Source organism: Anarrhichthys ocellatus, unplaced genomic scaffold (genome assembly GCF_004355925.1).
Source record: "Anarrhichthys ocellatus isolate YVR2014 unplaced genomic scaffold, GSC_Weel_1.0 scaffold19, whole genome shotgun sequence".
NCBI classification, from domain to species: Eukaryota; Metazoa; Chordata; class Actinopteri; order Perciformes; family Anarhichadidae; genus Anarrhichthys; species Anarrhichthys ocellatus.
In genome coordinates, this window is record NW_022280049.1 from 7,090,742 (window position 1) to 7,113,209 (window position 22,468).

General features: G+C 43.0%; 1 protein-coding gene across 1 annotated transcript in view; it reads right to left on the reverse strand.

Annotated features, from left to right (window-relative positions):
• The window catches only part of LOC116389165 (matrix-remodeling-associated protein 5), a 31,073-nt gene extending 14,597 nt beyond the window's left edge, over positions 1-16,476 (reverse strand). Inside the window, exons 1-4 of the mRNA XM_031857624.1 lie at positions 16,139-16,476; positions 9,335-9,460; positions 8,589-8,725; positions 271-400 (exon numbers count right to left, since the gene is read on the reverse strand). Coding sequence (XP_031713484.1) covers positions 271-400; positions 8,589-8,725; positions 9,335-9,421 — 354 coding nt within the window. The 5' untranslated portion in view covers positions 9,422-9,460; positions 16,139-16,476. The remainder of the gene's footprint in view (positions 1-270; positions 401-8,588; positions 8,726-9,334; positions 9,461-16,138) is intronic.
• Positions 16,477-22,468: the final 5,992 nt, after the last annotated feature.

Consider the following 22,468-nt stretch of genomic DNA (forward strand, 5'->3'; position numbering starts at 1 on the left):
AATCACTTTCACTTGATCCGGATCTGTTGGACCATTGGACCTGAACGGAATGTAGGAGAAACCACAGGTTCTTGCAGAACTAAATCCAATGGGCTATGGGTCTTAAGTCTTAATGATGGTGGATGAATTCAGTTTATATGTATGAATTAATTAATTCATTTTCACCACCTTTACACATACAAACTAGTCCGTCTGATTTTGAAGACAAATTTAGAGAAGTTAAGTGTTGGTATTGTAGTTGAAATAACAAGACACACACACAAACTCTACCTGTAGTGATCTCAGGCTGTAAAATGCCCCAGGGTGGACTGAGCTAATGTCGTTGCCATGCAACATGAGCATTTCCAGTTGCCGTAGTGACCTGAATTCTGACCCCGCCATCTCTGTCAGGCTGTTATAACTGTTAGAGGGAGAAAAGAAACAGGACTGGTTACTAACTGGTTAGGAAACTAATATCAGTTAACAATCGGTGCGTGCATGTGTGTCTGATCTTTCAAAAGAAAGGGGGGAAAGATAGCTGTAAAGAATGGATGGAAAGAGGGATCACAGAGACATCTCAGTCAACCTTTGAACCACAGTTATTTCATCATTTGTCAGAGGAAACACACACTCATACACACCAAGCACAGATGCACCAGTGTTATATAATTCGAGAACGGTCTTGGTCACAAGACTACGTGATGTAGATCTGGATATTGTCTCGGAATCAAACACATTTTAACTTGGTCTTATCTTGGTCTAAGACAAAGATGACTTTATTTTAAGACCAGTCAAGACCACGACTGTGGGGATATCACTAAATTGCACACAAAATACATGATACACTCTGGTCATGGTCTTAACTGTGTCTCATCCCCTCAGAGCCTTGGTTTTGTCTCAGTATTGATACACTCTGGTCATGGTCTTGGTTTACGTAGTCTGACCAACAACACTGTAATTGCACATTAGACATGGGATACGTTTAGAAATTCAGTATTTTTATATTAGTTTTGCCCAAGGGGTCCATGTATCGGCAGTCAAAATACAAAGAGCCTTTCTTTGAGTCTTTAGGTTTCAGCACATTACATCTGACAAAGAGTCAGACTGATTGCCAAGGGCAGTATAGAACAGTAGAAGCCAGAGCCAAAGCCATTTTTCAATAAAGGAACACAACAGAACACGTTGACTATTGGCAGGGGCCCACAGCATTTGACAGATTTCAGTATTTGAGTTTGTCAGGCCTTTCAACAACAGGGATCAGCATAGCACATTGTCTTTCAGAGTCTACTATCCTGAAGTGAGTTATTAGACTCTAAAACACACAGCATTCCCTGTTTGCAGTTATCCCTACCCAATTGAACACATATGGGGGATTCTGCGTTTTTCCGCTGCCATCAATAAAACAGCCAACTCACAGTATATCATCTGGTGGTCACTTTCATCCAGAGTGCCTTTCCACAATGCACATATTTCTAGTGTGGGTTTTCCCATTGGGAACTGAACTTTAAACCCGTTCAAAGTGTTTTGCACTCATACCATAATGAAAAGTGTTGCATTTCTTCGGTACACAGGAGTGTTTGCAGTTTTGATTTTTCAGAATTCTGTAGTAAACACATTTCTTCATCAGAAAAATGTGTCTAATTTAATTTGGTGGATGAATACAAATTTAACAGTTCATAAGAAAATGAAACACAAGTACAGAGAGCAGAGAAGAGAAGCAGTATGGCTGTAAATGAAACCAAAACATGGCTCCATAGTTTATTCAGCTAAGGTGCTGTGAAAGAAACGCTTATAATAGTCGGTTAAGCCTTGATTTTTATAAATTGCGGCAAACTCCACAGCATTCCATGTTTTACAGCTGATTCCATTTTTATTATCAAATTGCACGATTCCTTCCATGTTTTCTACATCGCATAAATCATAAGGCCCTACTGTATGTTACTTGCAGTATTTTAGGTTTAACTGTACTGTTGTTTAACTGTACCTTCACTATATAGTTCTCAGTCCAGTTTCTTTTGTTGCACTTTTGTAAGTAAATTGTAAGTTTCAGCAGGTCTTAATTCTCAGTGAACCCATTGCGACAGATCTCGAGATCCCTGGAGGAAGTTAATTGGATTCCAGCATAAATCATGGCAGACTTGTATGTACTGTTTCCCATAATGTATCATTACTGCATCATGACAGAGTACTTGGGAAAATGAGCTGAATCTTAAGCCCCATTGTCACCATGCCAGGTGCTTAGGCGGTCCATACCATCCTCCACGCCACTCACTGAATGCAGAAGAGCCTTAGAAAGAGGATGGACGCCTGCATTTATTTGAGCAATGTCCTTTTGAACTAAAGGAACTAAACAAAACCAGGCCTGGAGTGTAAATAAAACAATGCAAGCATGCCTGGTGTGAACATATACCAACAGTTTTGCATTAGGGACTAAATCCCCCTGGTCTGCAGTCCCCAGTTTGCAGGGTGGTCTAATGTTTAGAAAGTCAGATTCTGTTAGCTCCCTAAAGGTTTGGTCTCCCTCCAAATGTCTGCCCTGCCGAAGTGTCCTTGAGAAATTCCCTTTATTCCCGTCGTAACAGACACTGCCTTCTACCCCACACAAAGAACACAAATCAGGAATCATTAGAGAATCAGAATCGAGTATGCAAAAGTGCAACACAACATCAAACAATCTACTAGCAGCATAAGTGGTAAACTGAACACAATCAATTGACCGATACAAATCGGTTGCTACGCCTGTCAAGCTGTCAGTTCTCACGCAGCACAAATGCTGTTTACTGAAATGACGGTGACTCAAACTTTTTGGAAATTTTGAAACAATAGGTCCTTTATTTCAGTCAAAGATAGACAAATAGATAAACAAATTTCTAACTGCTGTTTGCGGTCACTGGCATCTGGAACAAGCTAGCTAAACAAGCTAACGTTAGCTCCATAAATTGCTTCAAAACTCTATCATTGAATGACTTCTTAATATTTCCAGCTGATTCGTTCAAAAACAAGAATTATTTGTCCTCCGCGAATCGCCACCTTAACGTGGTGGAGGAGTTTGAGTGGCTCAGTGATCCTGGGAGCTATGTTGTCCGGGGCATTAGCCCCTGGTAGGGTCTCCCAAGGCAAACAGGTCTCAGGGGAGAGCCCAGACTAAGAGCGGTTCAAAACGACCCCAATCAAAAGCAGCCCACGGACTTCAGTCACCTCGCCCAGACCAGGGAAACCGGGGCACCCTCCCGGAGCCAGACCCAGGAGGGGAGCTCGTCGGCGAGCGTCTGGTGGCCGGGCCTTCGCCCATGGGGCCCGGTCGGGCTCAGCCCGAATAAACAGCATGGAGCAGCCACCCTGTGGACCCACCACCCGCAGGGATAAGCATCGGGGTCGGGTGTAATGCAGACCGGGCGGCGGGTCAGGAGGGAGGCCTGGGCGAGCCGATCGCCAGCAGCATAGTCTAGCTCTAGGGACGTGGAGCGTCACCTCGCTAGCGGGGAAAGAGCCAGAGCTGGTGCAGGAGGTGGAGCGGTACCAGCTAGATATAGTTGGACTCACCTCCACACACAGCGCTGGTTCTGGAACCAAGCTCCTGGAGAGGGGTTGGACTTTGTCCTTTTCCGGAGTTGCCCAGGGTGAGAGGCGCCGGGCGGGAGTGGGGATACTCACGAGCCCCCGGCTGAGCGCCGCTGTGTTGGAGTTCTCCCCGGAGAACGAGAGGGTCGCCTCCATGCGCCTACGGGTTGCGGGGAGCAAGGCTCTGACTGTGGTTTGTGCTTATGCACCAAACAGCAGTTCAGAGTATCCGGCCTTCTTGGAGTCGGTGGGAGGGGTCCTGGAAAGGGCGCCGCCTACCGACTCCATAGTTCTCCTGGGGGACTTCAACACTCACGTGGGCAATGACGGAGAAACCTGGCAGGGGGTGATTGGGAGGAACGGCTTGCCCGATCTGAACCCGAATGGTGTTTCATTATTGGACTTCTGTGCGTGCCATGGTTTGGCCATAACAAACACCATGTTCGAACATAAGGTGGCTCATAAGTGTACCTGGTACCAGAACACCTTAGGCCGGAGATCAATGATCGACTTTGTAATCGTATTATTTGATTTGCGGCCGTATGTCTTGGACACTCGGGTGAAGAGAGGAGCAGAGCTGTCAACTGATCACCACCTGGTGGTGAGTTGGATCAGATGGCAGGGGAACCGGTTGGAAAGACCCAGCAAGCCCAAACGTGTAGTGAGGGTGAACTGGGAACGTCTGGCGGAGGACCCTGTCCGGGAGGTCTTTAACTCCCACCTCCGGAAGAACTTCTCACACATCCCGAGGGAGGTTGGGGACATGGAATCCGAATGGACCATGTTCAAAGCCTCTATTGTGGACGCGGCCGCTAGGAGCTGTGGCCGGAAGGTCATCGGTGCCTGTCGTGGCGGCAACCCGAGAACCCGGTGGTGGACACCGGAGGTGAGGGAAGCCGTCAAGCTGAAGAAGGAGACCTTCAAGGCCTGGTTGGCCCAGGGGTCTCCCGAAGCAGCTGACAGGTACCGGCAGGCCAGAAGGGCTGCAGCTGCGGTGGTCGCGAATGCTAAAACTCAGGCATGGGAGGAGTTCGGGGAGGCCATGGAGAAGGACTTTCGGTTGGCCTCAAGGAGGTTCTGGCAAACCATCCGACGACTCAGGAAGGGAAAGCAGGGCTTACCCCAGGCTGTTCTAAGCAGGGGGGGGGAACTGCTGACCCGGACAGGGGACATCGTCGGGCGGTTGAAAGAGCACTTTGAGGAACTCCTAAAGCCGACCAACATGTCCTCTGCAGAGGAGGCAGCACCTGAAGATCTAGGGGGAGGCTCACCCATATCCCTGGCAGAGGCCACTGAGGTAGTCAAAAAGCTCCTCGGTGGCAAGGCGCCGGGGGTGGATGAGATCCGAACTGAGATGCTGAAAGCGCTGGACATAGTTGGGCTGTCCTGGCTGACACGCCTCTTCAATGTCGCATGGGGGTCGGGATCAGTGCCCATGGACTGGCAGACCGGGGTGGTGGTTCCCATTTTCAAAAAGGGGGACCGGAGAGTGTGCTCGAATTACCGGGGTATCACACTACTCAGCCTCCCGGGGAAGGCTTATGCCAGGGTGCTGGAAAGGAGGCTCCGACCGTTTGTCGAACCTCAGATTCAAAAGGAGCAATGCGGATTCCATCCCGGCCGTGGAACAGTGGACCAGCTCTTTACCCTCGCAAGGCTACTGGAGGGGTTCTGGGAGTTTGCCCAACCAGTCTACATGTGCTTTGTGGACTTGGAGAAGGCTTTCGACCGGGTCCCTCGGGGGTTCTTGTGGGGGGTGCTGCGGGAGTATGGGGTGCCGGACCCATTACAACGGGCGATCCGGTCTCTGTACAACTGCAGTAGGAGCTGTGTCCGCATTCTCGGCAATAAGTCAGACACGTTCCCGGTGGGTGTTGGCCTCCGCCAGGGCTGCCCTTTGTCTCCGGTCCTGTTCGTGACTTTCATGGACAGGATATCTAGGCGCAGCCGGGGGGTGGAGAATGTCGGGATCGCCTCTCTGCTGTTTGCAGATGATGTGGTCCTGTTAGCCTCCTCGGATCGTGACCTCCAGCATTCACTGGGGCGGTTTGCAGCCGAGTGTGAAGCGGCGGGAATGGGAGATAGCACCTCCAAATCTGAGGCCATGGTGCTCTGCCGGAAACCGGTGGATTGCTCCCTCCAGGTGGGGACGGAGTGCCTACCTCAAGCGAAGGAGTTCAAGTATCTCGGGGTCTTGTTCACGAGTGAGGGTAATATGGAGCGGGAGATCAACAGATGGATTGGTGCGGCTGCAGCAGTAAAGCAGGCGCTGCACCGGACCGTCTTGGTGAAGAGGAAGCTGAGCCGGAAGGCAAAGCTCTCAATTTACCACTCGGTCTACGTTCCTACCCTCACCTATGGTCACGAACTCTGGGTCATGACCGAAAGGACAAGGTCGCGGCTACAAGTGGCCGAAATGAGCTTCCTCCGTAGGGTGGCCGGGCTCAGCCTTAGAGATAGGGTAAGGAGCTCGGTCATCAGGAGGGAGCTTGGAGTCGAGCCGCTACTCCTTCGCGTCGAAAGGAATCAGCTGAGGTGGTTCGGGCATCTAATTAGGATGCCTCCTGGACGCCTCCCACTGGAGGTTTTCCAGGCACGTCCAACTGGGTAGAGACCCCGGGGAAGACCCAGAACACGCTGGAGGGATTACATCTCCCAGCTGGCCTGGGAACGCCTCGGGATCCCCCAGAATGAGCTGGAACATGTTGCCGGTGAGAGGGAAGTCTGGGTCAGCCTGCTTGGCCTGTTGCCACCGAGACCCGACCCCGGATAAGCGGAGGAAAATGGATGGATGGATGGATAAGTGGTAAACTGAACACAATCAATTGACCGATACAAATCGGTTGCTACGCCTGTCAAGCTGTCAGTTCTCACGCGGCATAAATGCTGTTTACTGTAATGACGGTGACTCAAACTTTTTGGAAATTTTGAAACAATAGGTCCTTTATTTCAGTCAAAGATAGACAAATAGATAAACTCATTTCTAACTGCTGTTTGCGGTCACTGGCAGCTGGAACAAGCTAGCTAAACAAGCTAACGTTAGCTCCATAAGTTGGTTCAAAACGCTATCATTGACTGACTTCTTAATATTTCCAGCTGATTCGTTCAAAAACAACAATTATTTGTATCAAATATGCACTTGATGGCTACAAATATGATATTGTCCGACGTAACAATGCTGCATCCTCACTTGTTTGTGATAAAGAAAAAGAAACTGATACTAACCAACTCAACATTGCAGTCCAAGAACTATGCTAAATTCAGACGTGTATTCCATTCTAATCTAACACTCTTTGGTTGCTAAATGTACTTACTTGGATAATTAAGATGCAGGTTACATTTATGATTTCTTGTTTTTATTTAAAATATGATGTTTAACTGATGTTACAAGAGAAAAGACTTTTAGGATTACGTCTAAATATGTTTGGTGCAATGCTATCTCGGGTAACAAGCTGGGCTGGGCTTGCTGGAGTGTAAACTTCTCAAAATGTAATAAAGAGAAAAACAGAGCTGCTAACACTACCCTACACTTATATATATTAGCATCCTGGACTAGCTCCCACACAGTGCGGAAATACATAGCATCAAATGCTCCTTGGCTTTGGAAGTAACTGTGTTAATTCACTACTGTAGATAGTAAGCTAGTTAGCTGGATATGCTAATGTTTGCAGCTTACGTTAACCATACTAACCAGGCAAACGGACCTGAGTTCATTTTAACCAAACCAAACAGGTTAGTTGTGAAAGCACCCTAAGATATGGTTGGACAGTTGCTGTTAGGTCATTGGTAGGGATTGGTCAATTGAGGAAGTCAGAGACATAGCATCAGCCTCTCACTTATTGTTGCTGCCATGTGGGAATCGTGTCGCGTCCATTTTGATGACTTTCTGATTGTTACGTGGTGCAATGATATATTATATTCCATGTGTCTGTTCATGTGTGCCATATGTGTTTTTTTAGGATGCTTCCACCCTGCGATATGTCTTTACAATGGTTAGATCTGATCCATAAAACAAAAGCAAGAATTCTCTATTGCTGTAAGTTAATATTAATATAACATTTGCTGTTTGCCAAACCCTTCCTAATGAAGTCCCAGCAGTGTAATGCTGGCTATATTTAACAGTACATGCTTTCTGTATTGGTTCAAGACCAAGATTATCTGGAATTTTACTGATAGCTCTACTGTTCCCAGAAGTGCATATGGAGGCAGTTTACCTCCTGAGGACTGTAGCTTGGCACAGCGTTGTAGCTTTTACCTGCTGAAATGGCTCATCACATCACAGCATTACATTCAGAGCTAAAGAGATACTTAAAGCACAAATGGAATGCACATGCAATCCAGTGACAGCTGTTCCCACAACAGAGCCTCCACATGCAAATGGAGAGCCTCCCGTGAACAAAGGTGTGGCTCTGGCTCCTGCCTGCCATGTGGTTTGCCATGTAAATATGGATCGTTTGGGAGCCAATTATTAGACACGGCAGTTTGTTGCATACAAAACAGTTGCTGGGCTATTTCTACGCTGTGCTGGAGGGCAGTGAAAGCTCCGTCCACATGGAAGTGATTTGTCCCCGCTGGAGTCAGTTCAGCACCTCATGCAGGTGCTAAGCCCTTATCTTTTGGGTTTAAAGCAGATGTGGAAAAAAATAAATGCACCATGGCCTGCGCGCGGAAGTGAAGTGATGAGACTGCTCTCTTTGGTGTAAAACTGGCTTCTTTTGTTCCTAAGGACTGTTGGCATATCAACCGATGGCAAGCAGCGATACGGATAATGATCCCACCAGCTAAAGCAAGAGAGTAGCTCCTCTAAGGCATAAAAGAAAGTGATCTCATCCTGGACAGCCGAAAAGCCCTTGCCTCAGCATATTGGTTTGCAAGTTTTTAGAGGCGGTGTTTGTGAGCTAAAGCCAACACTCCTCTGACAAATCAGACTCCACATTCCACACTACTTCCTGCAGAGTGTTTGGGTTTCTTCCCCCACGGGCTGCCATTCACAACAACGTCTCAACACTGCCGTGTGTGTGTGTTTTTGCACAGCGATCGAGTCTTACCCGAGGTTGAGCCTCTCTGTGTCTTTAGGGAAGATTTTTGGTACGGTGGTGAGGTGTCTGAACGTACAGTGGACCTCTTTAATGCCTGGACAGCTGCAGCTCCGTGGGCAGGGTGCAATGGCATGTACGGGGGAGATCTACAGTAGAGTTGAGAGTAAAGTTAAGGACAGACAGCAAACAGATTAAGAAGGTTAGGGGATAAAATAAAAAAGAGAGAGAGTAAACGTGGGAAGGTATGATAAAGGAGGTATGAGAAAGCAGTGAGCAGCAGAGGCAAAATCAGAGATTCAGACAGGATGAGATAAGAGAGGGAGAAGCAAATGGATGAGTTCAGACCTGTATAGCAACTGACAGTTTGGAAAGGAATCAATACTAAGGGGAGGAAATCGACTTGGGGCTTGTATCAAATAGACCAGGTTTATTAACATTGTGCCCTCCTTTGCCCAATTCCATCATGATAAATTCAAGATTTCCTTCCAAAAAAGTGTGGTTTTAGGAAATGTATACTTTAGTCACATACCTATCCTTGGGTTTGTGTTTTTCACCCTACGTCAGCCTCATAACTTTAGCAAAAGTTTGATTGGAAACTGATTGGTTTCCCTATGAATCAACACCGACGGCGCAACGACATTTTCAGATTGTCTTCACCGACAGGGAAACTAAGTCACTTGTTTTTCAGTCAAGCTCTTCTAATTCAAACCACTGGTTTTTATAAGACGTTGGGAGCTGCTGCGATGCAGATTTACCGTTTGCCATAGCAGTGATGAGAAGAGCAGGGGAAACCACGCTGCAGCCAACCTGCAGAAGACGTTGGCGCACCACCACAGCGCCATGACCGGATGGCTGTCTGACTGCTTACGCCATTAATACACCTGCAGGAAGGAATGATCGATTTAGATGCATGGATTTCAACAAACGGCAAACATTATAAACATAGATATGATTTATTGCATGGCTGCGGTAGTGGATTGTATCTTGTGCTAGTGTACCTGTTAAACTGGTGACTCAGTGTAGTACTATTGGCATATTGCTACGTATCCTCATACAACGGTTTGTATGATATCATCTTCTCATTTTTTCAAGTGCCAACGTCACGTGTCAAGTGTCTTAGTTAGGTTTAGGAAGAGATCATGAAATACTAACTCAGGTTGATGCAACAAAATTATTACTTCGAAGGCTATATGAGAATATTGCTATGCAGACAATGATGGCACAGGAAGTGACCCACTAGCGACTGGTGCAAGGTTTACTACTATACCTTCTTACCATTGCATGATGGGATGGCCTCCGACCCCTCATGACCCTGAACAGGTTGAACAGTTTAGAGAATGAATGGATGGATGGATGGATGAGGTAGAAAAAGTTGTAATTTGGATTACAGTCATTTGCGTTTTGTTTGGTGTCCGACATCTCTCTCGGAAATAGCTGAACAGCTGCTAAATGCTCCACTATATTCACCAGCTTATCGCTAACTTTGAACCAGAACAGGAGAGTAGCAGGCTTTAAAACCAAAACAAGGAGCTAAAAGAGGCTAAAAATCCTCATAGAGTTGAGGGACTTGGGGGATAATTGTGTATGGGTTTATCACTACGAGCAACGCCTTTCACTTAAAAGTAGTCATGTGATCCACGTTTACCATTATGCAAGTAAATATCTTTAGATATTAACGACGGGTAAGTGCTCCAATAGCATACACATAGCTTTTAGAGCACAGACACACATATGGTATATATATTCAGCTTCATCTTTTTTAACCTTTGATACAAGATGAGTTCTTGAAACAGCAATAACTAACTCTCAGATGTATTCTTTAGCTTTGGCAAGACTAATGAAAGTGAAAATTATCATAATGACTCGCAGAACTGCAGAACGTTAATCACTTTACACATGCCCAAGCTGGTACACCCGCAAATGTTAAGATGAAGGAAAGACAGAGATAGACAGAATGAGAGAAAGAAGGAGCGATAGAAAGAAAGGAAGAAGGAGAGAGAGGAAAAGAAAGAAAGACAAAAGAAACAGAGAAAGAGAATCCACATGATAGCAAGTGTCTGAGAATGAAGAGAAAGTGAGAGCTGTGACAAAAAACAATCCATGGCTGAGTAAGCTGATGACTGGAGCAGCAATATTTACACCAAAGTATTCGCCCTCGAGGTTGATACAACACATCAGAGAGATTTTGACACCGGATTAACTCATGCCTGTCTTCACTACACCTTTCCCCGAGGGGACTCAGCAGAGAGTAAATCCTCTTCTATCCAACATAATCATGTTCCAAATGAGGAAATATGTGTCGATTTGAGCTCTTTTAGCTCAAATTACTGCCACACACAATACAATAGAGTGTAGGGTGGAAAACAAGCACTTAACATTGGCAGTTGTGGTTTGCTACAGTGCCAGGTGGTTTGGCGCTCACTATGTTGGTTTAAATGTTAACACGCTGCTTTGAGGGGCTTACATACCAATTACAGACCCCCCCCAGGTACCAATCAACACACATACATATTTTGAAGTCATTAGAGGCCAGTTTGGGGGTTTCTGGTTTCCACTTCTATCTCTGTATTCTCTCCTCACAGGGAGGCTAATTCACCTAACAGCTGTGTGTGTGTGTGTGTGTGTGTGTGTGTGTGTGTATGTGTGTGTGTGTGTGTGTGTGTGTGACATTTGTGACAGGAAGACAGGAGGAGGATGCCCTAAAGTTTGACCTGGATCTTGATATGCTATTGATATTCACGCTCCTTGATCTGAGGAACACATTAACTGTATAGTATGGTCCTCTGATTTCAGAGGTGACAGTTAAGATCTAATAACGCCTACAACCCGAAATGAGTTAACATTTTTGGACTTTCGGTTCCCTCGTCTTGAAGTCAATGGATTTTTGGATGGTTGAAATATGATGTGTGGTTAACACAATGTTTTGAGATTTTAATGTCTTAAATATAAGTCAGATGCCCCTCTCGTGAATTTTGAAGCTTTTAAGTGTCTTTAAAAAAGGCGGTGACAGCAGTCTATTGTTTCCAGCAGAAGCATCATCTTCAGATTGTAACAAGTGACAACTGGTGAAAAGAATTAAAAATGCAACAGTTACTTTGGTACTTGGTGTCAACAAGGTAGAAGCCGTGTTCAACATCTTAGTCTGCTAATTAGTACTAAAGACACAGTAAAGCTGAGGCTGTCATTGGTTTGACAGATACTTGGTCATTAATCAAAGTATTGGACAAATTGAAATGTTGACCTGATGATGGCACTGGATCAAAAGGCAGGGGGCTCTACAAAATAATTACAATTCCTCCTGAGGGTGACATGAATGTGTGCACAAAATTTCATTGCAATAAATCCAATAGTTGATAAATGTCAGTCTGGACCAAAGTATAGGATTCACCGAGACAATCTGATAATCTTAACTCAAGGTCCACTTACTAAGTGGTCCTGGTCTTTGTTAGCAGATGGCCATGACACGCAACTGAAATGTCTAGAAAAAAAGCTAACCTGGATTAACTGATTCCGCCAATTGGGGGGCAGCGTAAACAAGCTTGAAACCCGTTGTCTCCCCGTAAAGAAAAAGCTGAGGGGGAGCTGCAGAAAACACCTTTCACAATAATGTAGTAATTTTAACCATTGTTACTCTAAAATAAAGATTAGTGCACCGATTATTTTGCCTCTCTACAGGGTCAAGAATGAACTTTCACACTCAAAATATATACATTAGCCGATGGTATGTATGTGATAATAATCCTTTATTGATCCACGGAAATCCTCTCCTCTTGCATCCTCCACAGGGAGGTCAGAGGTCAGGGTCAACTAGAGAGCAGAGGCTCATTGTTGGGGTCGACACTCCAGCAGCTTGAACGTGTGCCTTCGGGTCTCAATGACTTTGCCACCTTGTGTCCAAGATCATAAAAATTCATGCTTAACATTGTTCAAAAGCCAGTATCTGACATTATACAGATATACTATACCTATGGCTCACAAAGAATGTCCCAGATTGTCTGTAAAAACGTGGTCGTCAGGTCTATAATTCAAATGACATGTAGAACGGATATTGGATGCATTTTATTAGGTGTTGCACACAGCTGTTCAGTGACCTGCACATAATATGTCTCAGGTAAGACTGAAAACCTGTTGCTGCGACATCTTCTACCTTTAACTTTACAGAGCAATAAAGGTGTCCGTTCAGTCGGTCTCCAGTATCGAGGGTTATGATGATCACAGGTAAACGCTGTCAGCCAGTTGGTTTCTCTGCTCCTGCTTTCCCCTAATGGCTTTGCCAGTTCTCCTGTGTTAGCACTTTGGAGACAGGAGAGACAGGAAAGGAAATAAGGGGAGAGGGGTAAAAACAGAGAAGTTGGAAAGAGTAAGGGAAAGGGAGGTATGATAGAGGAGAGAAGAAGAGCAAGAGAAAACAGATGAGGAGAGTTGGGGAGATGAGAAAAGGGTGTCTCTATACAATGAAATCACTTAGTACCAATGCCAGACTCTCACCTGACAGAGATCAAGTACATCCAGTGAAGGAGCCAGAGCACTGTACTATCAAACCTCCTGCTTATCAAAATGATATGCTCATTGGCACACAGTGGTGTCCTGCCAAGACACATCCTTCACTCCTTTGTTTCTTTTCTATATGGGCTTTCTTTACGTCTTCTTCTGTGGTGTATTTTGAAACACAATCAGTGACTGAACTATGCAGGGAGTCAAAGTCACACTGACAAAGAAAATAAATGGTAAATTAAATAAATGAATGTTGGGCAGAAATTGTGGTCGACAACATAGAGAAGAAAACCTCCTCGTGGATCTTTAGCCCACACTTTAGACTTCAATGGGTTGAATAATAGCAGGATTATATGGAGCAAAAAACAAAAGGGAGCGTAATATTTTGGTAGTAAAACGTTTTGGATTTCTTATTTGGTCAAAAATCTAACTCAATATAGTTAATGTTGAAGTTCAATTTGAGGGAGGCCTAAAATTGCATCATAAGCTACTTGCCATGTAAACAAACAAACTGGCCATGGTTTTGAGATTTCCTAAGGGGGCAACAGCAGAGGACGACTCCTCCGGTTGCAAAAAGTATTTAGATTGTATAGAAGTCTATGAGAAAATGACTCTACTTCCCACTTGCTTTACTCCCTCAGTAAATATTGTAAACATGAGTTTATGGTCTCAAACGCTAGTTTCAAGACTTCTTCAATCCCGCATTATGAGAATTTAGTAAATTATGGAGAGCGGGCTTACTGTGATTGACAGGTTGCCGCTGCTACCAGAGCCGTATACGGCGTCTCTAAGTCCCTCCATTACAAATATGGCATTCCATTAACTGGCTGCAAAAACAGATGGTGAAGGCCGTAATCCAAGATGGCAACGGCGAAATCGCCGAACTCAATGCTTCAAAACGACAGTCCACAAACCCATTGGTGACGTCATGATGACTACGTCCACTTCTTATATATAGTCTATGGACTTCCTATAGACTTGGGCAACCACCCCTGTACAATAGAGCTAAATGGCCTTTGGCCCTTATCATCTTAACATTGCAAGAACGACTGCCAAATGCTTTCATTGAAACAGCTGGCAATCGTACTTTCATAGCAAATAGTTTTCGTTAGAATTTAACTGAATTGAGCATTGAGCTGTTTCCAGTGTGGTGCTTGTGTCGACAACATCTGCATTGAAAGTGGTTCGTATACGATGCTATGCTAACCTAATAGCCAGGTTAAAAAAAGGCCAGTTCCTTTTCATAGCTAGTTAAATTAATTTGTACATTAGCATTTGACATGTGATTTAACATGTGTCTATGACATTTTTTTTTGGACTCCCTAAACCTTGCCGTATTGTATTGCTAATGCTTGCACAGGTGGGATTGCGAATCAGCTACACAGTTTACTTGCACGAGCAAGATATTACTGTAATCGTAATAATAGCTGCAGTAAGGAAAGACATTACCATGTGTTTTGTTTTTCGTTAGTCCGGGGTGATTGAGCGTGGTTCAAGCTAGCATGCTAGCTTGAACCACGCTCAATAGCAGCATCGGTCAATAATCTAAAGACCACTCTTTGTAGATTTTTGGTGTCCATACTTAATAAATTCAAACTTAAAACAGATCAAAAGCCAAACCAGCCTCCTAAATACTTAGAGTATGCCTTTAAGAATGTCTGACTGAGGCCAATACATCTAAATGTCAGAAGCATTACGCCGACTGCCAGCCAAGCCACAGCTGCTTTATTCAAGATAACACATGTCAAGAGAAGACCACAATATGATTACCACATGTTTTCATGCATGTCTCTAATATCGTGCGCAGCCATATACACATTGGGAAATCTCTTTCAACGTAATGTGTCGGGTGTTGTTATCGAAACCGTGTCGAGGTTGGTTTATGAATGACAGACATATATTTCAACATTTATATTTAAAATATTCATGGGGAGTTACATAGTTGCCTGACTCACTTTGTCCACGTCTGTCTTATGGTCATTTATTTAAATGTATTACATAGTGACATGATGTTTTTATATTCTTGAGAGACTTCTGAAGGTAAAAACAGTCCACTTTAGTTTCAGACGTCTTATTTATGGACATTATAAAACGTGGAAGGGTATAAATACGGAACAAATGTCCTTTTTTTTTCTTGTGTTTCCCTTCCACTGAATTTGGATGAGATTCAAAATCCTCTGACTGGATGTTAATTAATCGCTTAAACTTTTTAATGGGCAGATTCCTTTGAGGAGTCCTTTCCAAGTTTGGGCTGTAAATCTTTCAAAGTTTTATTATGGCTTGCTGCATTGGCACGGAGAGACGCTCAGGTGGCCTAAAGTAATTTGCACTGTCTAGGCAAAGTCAAGCAAGCTCTCCTTTTCTCTCTGTTGCTTATTATTACTAAAAAGCCGACCCCCTTTTAGTCGGAAAAACAAACCAGCGTGTAGCTAATAAATACCTAAAGAGTATTTATACTGAGCATCTGTTTGCCTGGAGCGGCAAAAACAGGTTACATATAGGTCAGAGAGGTACAAAAGCTTTTGAAGACGAGCTCCATTTCACAGCTTTCTACAGACAAACAGTTGATCAATTTAACAGAACTGGATTTTTGTGTCCTGCTGATTCCACACAAGTCAATCAACAGTTGGGTTCCCGTGACACTGACCACATCCGTCACGGCATGACATGTCAGTACGAAATCCGATTTCAGAGTGCGACGGCATTCCACGACGTCGCAAATACAACTGCGGCTCTAAAACTGTCACTTTTGCAACCTTTTGACACCCATTGGACGACCTCAACTTAATCAACTTGACACTTTAAGGCTAAATGTGGGACAATCAGTCATCAGACACACGTCAGCTGCTTTCGGCTCACTCTTGAAAACGACACTGAATCAATGCAAACGTTTGGTCTAATTGCATCATCGTGTTTAAATGAGCATCAATGTATTAAAACCATGAGCTCTGCACCGAAAACCAACACACACCTGAAACCAAACAATAAGCCTCTGTTATATTTACTTATTTTTGCATCTGGGAGCATTTAACAAGTTCTCATTGTAAAAAACACAAAACACTCACCTGGAAATTCTTCCAGAAAAGGGAAAGAATAAAAATACAAAAGAGACCTCCAAACAATTCCTTCAGTTCTCACTGCAGGCTGGAAAGTCTCAAGAGTTTTACGAGAAAAACAGGCATCAAAAAAGTATCCAGTTGATGTTTTAGTCCCGTGGATGTTTGCTGATTTGTAAAGCCACCGAGGTCCCGACGTCTGTGAAAGAGGGAGCAGGAGAGGAGATGGAGCGCTTTCTATCTGTGTGTGTGTGTGTGTGTGTGTGTGTGTGTGTGTGTGTGCACGCGTTAGTTTGACCCTTCTGCTGGTCCTTGAGGCATCTGGATTTCCGATCACCTCCTTCTCGTCCCCGTTCCGTAACTGCTCGGTCAGGAATGCTGCTTCTCCATCCGCCTCCTACACCTCTGCTCCTTCCCCTCGCCTCCTCCATTCATCTCCTCTCCCTCCCGCTGCTTTAACTATCCCTTCGCTCGCTCTCTCTCCCTCTCCGACACTCTGACTCCCATTTCACGCAGCCAATCCTGGTGGAAACATTATCACTTCCCTTTCCTCTTTCACTGTTTCCTCACTCCTCTGTGTTTTTCACCTCCTCCCTCTATCACCGCTCTCCCCCCTCTGCCTGTTTTTCTCTTCACCCGCTTTCACCTTTGCCAACTCTCCACCTCCCTCTTCCTCTCTCTCGCTCTCTTCTCTCTCGCGAAGGTACATTACAGCTTTTTGAATACAGATTAGCCAATTAAAATAATCCGTCCGTACATATGAAGCCTACTTTGCAAAAGTTGGCAGGCCGTGGGGTATCGTTCATGTGAGCTGGCCGGATTAGATTTACAGTGACTCCCAACAGGATGGGTGGGTTTTCAACAGTCCAATTGTCCCTTTAAGCCCTGATACTGTACCTAATACCTGCAGTGTTGAAACACCGTGGCACCATACCTTGTCTGTGTTGATGCAGCGATTTACAGGCTTCAAGACAAGTTTTTGTCATGTAGAAATGTAAAGTCTGGGCTTTTCACAACACAAACCAGTGGCAAGGAGCGGCTCAGTGCGAGTGCACGCCGACTGCGTAATAAGTTTGATCTTTGTCGCTAACATTTGGAAACACTTAAGTCGCTGACCTACCCTAAACAAATCTACAGTATATGAATAGGTCTTTTGTAACAGGGGCTCTTTTGTTAATGTTGCCCGCTTTTATTTAGTTTACTTCAGCTGGAGAAGGAAGAGATGGAGCCATTCATGTGTGTGATACAAGCCAAAGCTTGTAAAACATTTAGTAAAAAGCCTGTTGTTATAGGGCTTCTTTTCCCTTCTTTTTGCTTCCACTACCACCCCCACATCGGATGTCAACTATCTTTATTCTGTATTATGATAAAAATCTTACTTAATCTTAGAAAATAATACAATTACAATGTAATGCTTTAGTAGTAATAAAGAAAAGAGGACAGGCCTCTTCCTAGGTACATTCCAGTATGTCGTTTATTTCAGTTGATCCCATCTAACTGCACACGTGTCATCGGTTTGTGCAAGTTATGTTTCCACTGTGAGTTTTACAATCGGTTTAAAGAGATAAGATGAGATGAGATAGAACTTTATGAATCCCGAAGGAAATTATTGTGCCAGAGATTCATTAAAGATTACAACAGAAGAAAAAGAAAAAGAAAATAGAATAAAAATATAAACATATATGAACAATAGAATAACTATTATTAAGTGTAAAAGACATAATACTGACACCATTGCAAAATAGAATACAATAGCAATAAGAGTAAGGTAAATAACAAGAGTTTTGTTAAATCTTTCCACCATCAGAATATGATGACACACACAAAAAAAAAGTAATCTTTGTCAAAATGAGTTTTCTTTCTTTCTCGAGGTGATTCATCCATCATGATTGTCTGGTTCCAGACCTAAGACAGAGGATGTTATCTTCCTGTGCCACAGACTGAAAGATTTTGACCCAAAAAAACGTGACATAAAAATAGTGACAAGCATAACTGACATTGATGCAACTATGGAAGTTGTAGATTTACAGAAATAACAACTCTTAATTCTGTGTTTCTTTGAAATAAAATGGCACGTAAAAAACAATATCAGACTGAAAATTGCATGAAGTTTGACTTTAATCCTTATAAAAAGATTCTGCATTCATGTGTATAATCTGTAGGCGACTGGACCAAGATGTTGGCGTCAGAAGCGATCTGGTTCCTGTTTCTAATCCTTAGTTGTCTCAAACAGGAGACAGCTCAACTTTTACATCACTCAGCCCTTTCTCTCCACACTTTCTGGTATCCAGCAACATTGTACACACACACACACACACACACACACACACACTTCAGTCATCAGCTCATCATACTGACGATGGCTGACACACATCTACACACACACACACACACACACACACACAAATGTGCATACCCACATACAGATTGGTCAATGTAAGCAATAACAAACTTTGCATCCTGTTTTGACAGGCTTCTTTTCTCGCCTCTGTAATGTTTTTCTGTGTGTATGTGTGTGTGTATTTTGGAGCAGTGTTTGCACACTTAAACATTTCTACGGCTCATTCATCTTGAACATTCAAATCTCATGTTCTCTTTCAGGCTTCTGTGCCACCAACAGAACAGAGAACAGACCCGGAGGAACCTGGTTAAACCCATAGGCTGTATATAAGAAGTGGACATAGTCACCTTGACGTCACCCACTGGTTTGTGCACTGCCATTTTAAATTTTCGAGTTTGGCTTTTAGGCCGTCGCCATCTTGTTTTAACCAGAAGGGACCAGAGAGGGTGGAGCTAAGTACAACCAAAGACTGAATAAGACATTTGTAGATGAACAAAAAAAACATTACAATTACCTTTCATGAACTGAAAACACACTGCGAAAGGGTTAAAGTTATCGATGAAAACACACACACAACTCCCCGAATGGACCTGTCAATCAAGAGGTATTTTTTTTTACCGGAAATAACCACAGACTGTATATAAGAAGTGGACGTAGTCATCATGACGTCACCCATTGGTTTGTGGACTGCTGTTTTGAAGCCTTGAGTTCGCCATCTTGGATTACGACCGTCGCCATGTTGTTTTTTCTTGCAACCAAAGAACGGAAGTTACCATATTTGGAATGCGGAGGGGTGACGTAGAGACGCTGTAAACGGCTCTGATAGCATCAGTGACCTGTCAATCACAGTGAGCATACTCTGCTTTATGGTCCATTTGACTCTAAAACGGACCATAATTTACTAAACGATAATCATTTATTGATGAAGTGATTGAGAGCATAAACTCATGTTTACAATGTTTACTGAGGTAATAAATCAAGTAAGAAGTAGAGTCATTTTCTCATAGACTTCTATACAATCAGAGCGTAACCAGAGGAGTCGCCCCCTGATGGCCATTAGAAAGAATTCAAGTTGAAGATACTTTTGCATTGGCTTCAATTTTAAGACCTGGAGGTTGTTGCCTGAACAGGTCAGACATTATGCTGAAGAGATTAGATTGATGATCTGCCTTCAGACCCCCTCACAGCTCTGTCTGATCCCCCATGTCTAAACCAACATGTTTCAGCCACCAGCAGATTGTTTTAAAGCCTAGATCTGTGGTTCCCTAACTGGGTTGCCTTGAGGACGGACCAAGGTTGCTGCAAGATTAACTAATCCTTGTGCATGTATTGTGCATCCTTAACAACCTTTCAGCACACAAAGCAATCAGCAACATTTGACTCTATTGCTTTTTATGTCACGCTTTCAAACGCATAAAAGCATGTGTAAAAATGTCCATATTAAAAGCTAATGTGCAGTTTTGCCATAGCTAATGCCATGACCACACACGGTTGCCATCAAGCAAGCTATGAAGCGATTTTGGCACTCTACTTTTTAGAAACTAAAAATAATTGATCTGGTTATTTGCATTAAGACAAATCCACAACCACTAAAAGAAACATAGTTGTATTAACATCGCTCATCTTTATTTCAACATTAGTCCTTTTAATTAACAGTTGGCTGTATCAGTGCAACAAGTTCACAGAAAGAGGAAGCAAATAATCCAAGGGCGTAGGTTTGCATAGGGTCCATAGGGACTAGTCATGACCAAAGTTTGGGAAAGACACAATTGTCCCCACCAATATTTTGTTAATTTTAATTGCCTCAGACACTCAGATCTCCATGGTCAACTCAGCAGACACTTACACTTTAGTGCACCTATATGCTTCACGGTAAACACATTCAAACGGCACAGATCGGGAGCGAGCGAAGGACTTTGAAAGTTAGCAGAAAGATTAACGTGAGACAACATCCGGTTTCTTCAGACGGACATCCGGTTTTCAGAATAAGATGCCAACAAAGTATGAATTATATTCACATTAAGTATAAAACATGCTACCTGCATCTCGTGAGTTAAAGGGAAAATACACCTAAATTGTGCGTAAAGTGTCTTTATTCTTTGATCGCTGGGTAACCATCATCACCTCTGAGTTACAGCATTATAGTGATGAACAGTAGAGCTGCATTCACATGCTCTGACTGTCATGAAGACAGACATTTTTGCTGAAACGTGCTGAAACATTTTATTCCTGTTGCACAGCAGTGGAACGTTTCACATACAGTCACACACTGAGCACAGATAGTGAAGAGATAGAACTGCTGCTGTGTAAAGGGCCCCTTTTTACTGCTGTTAAAAAGAATCTTATTTGTTTAAAGTGTTTACAAACCAAATGTTATTGCCCTTTTGTTCATATAGCAGTACTTTAAAATAAAAGTGCGCAATACACTACTTTGAATTCATTATTGAACTTTGCCATAACAATGAGATTAATCGCAATTAATCGCAAAAAATCCATGCGATTAATCGCAATTAAAAATTGTAATCGTTGCCCAGCACTACTAATTGCATAAAGGAGGAAAGCACTTTATTTGTAGCCTATTAAGTGCTGCAGAATAGATTTATTTAAAAAAAAAAATTTTACCATATTTTTTTAAATTTTTAAATTTTTAAAAAAATTTAAAAAATTTTTTGGCTGCACAACTGGGAAACGTTTTTAATATATATTTTGGATATACAATATACTGTTACTGTATATTGGCATTTTAGCAGAACGTTTTGATGCTTAATGTACATTTTCGTTTATTCATTTATTTATTATTATTATTATTTATTTGGTGCAGAATACTGTTTTGTATTTAAACTAAGGTTTTGTTACTGTTATTATGTTTAAATCAGTTCCAAGTTACACAAACGTTAATATATTTTAATAAAGTTTGCCTGTTCAACATAATATCAACCAAATAATTTGCCATTAAAAAAAAAGAAAAAAATATATATATTTTTATTTTGGTGATGTCATTAAATTAAACTATTGTTTCTCACATGGACAAGTTATTTATAACTCTAACATGCTACATATGTGCATGCGTTCTGGTTTGTATGTTTTCTCCCCCTTCAAATTATAATCCAATAGCCTATCATCATACTTAACGATATAAAGTTGACACTGTCAGGTTCATTCTCCATCCATTGTGTGCGGTCCCTTTAAGAATTAGGATTTGGGAGTGACGCGGATATTCTTTATTTGAGAAAAGTTCATATTTGTGTTGTCAAATTTCACTATGACCCTCAAATTCTGTCTCTTGTGTTATCATATACTGAATGCAAGCAAAACTACAGAGCAAAATCACACTCTTTCTGATTGAACCAATCTATGAACTGTCTGAAACAATGGATATCCGCGGCCCCAAAGGGGCCCCAAAAAAAATTGCAAACATGCAACATCCACTCCCCTTGGGGCTACACCCCCCCTTTCTTTGAATCCTAGAAACGCCCCTGATATCAACTAAGACTTTTTTAGATGGGGGGGACTGGTAGTGTCCCTACCAATGCTGAGACCAAACCTACGCCCTTGAAATAATCTCTTTGTTAAAACTAGTTCTGGAGGTAGTCAAAGAGGTTTTTGTCTACATGAAGTTGACTGTGTTTTTAACCTTGGTGTAAAACTTTCTTTGTTTATTGTGACTCTCGGCCAAAAGTTCAGGGTACAGTTATATTATTCTGTCTTAACCTGTCTGTGATGTAGGCCGTCTCCTCAGACGTTCCTTCTAAATCTCTCACCATTGGTTTCTCATTCTCTTAATCTCACAAGCTCTGAAGGTCTTTATCAAACAACCTTTCTCTCCATATTTCTATAATCTGCCTGCTCTCTCTCTCTTTGTTTCGGTACCCTATAGTATAGTCCTGTAGGCAGACATGCAGAATTCAAAGCATATCCCCTTTGAAATGAACTCTCTAGTTTATTTGGAGTAGCTTTACTGCAGGAGAGGCTCCATTCCAAATATTAGCCAGTGGATT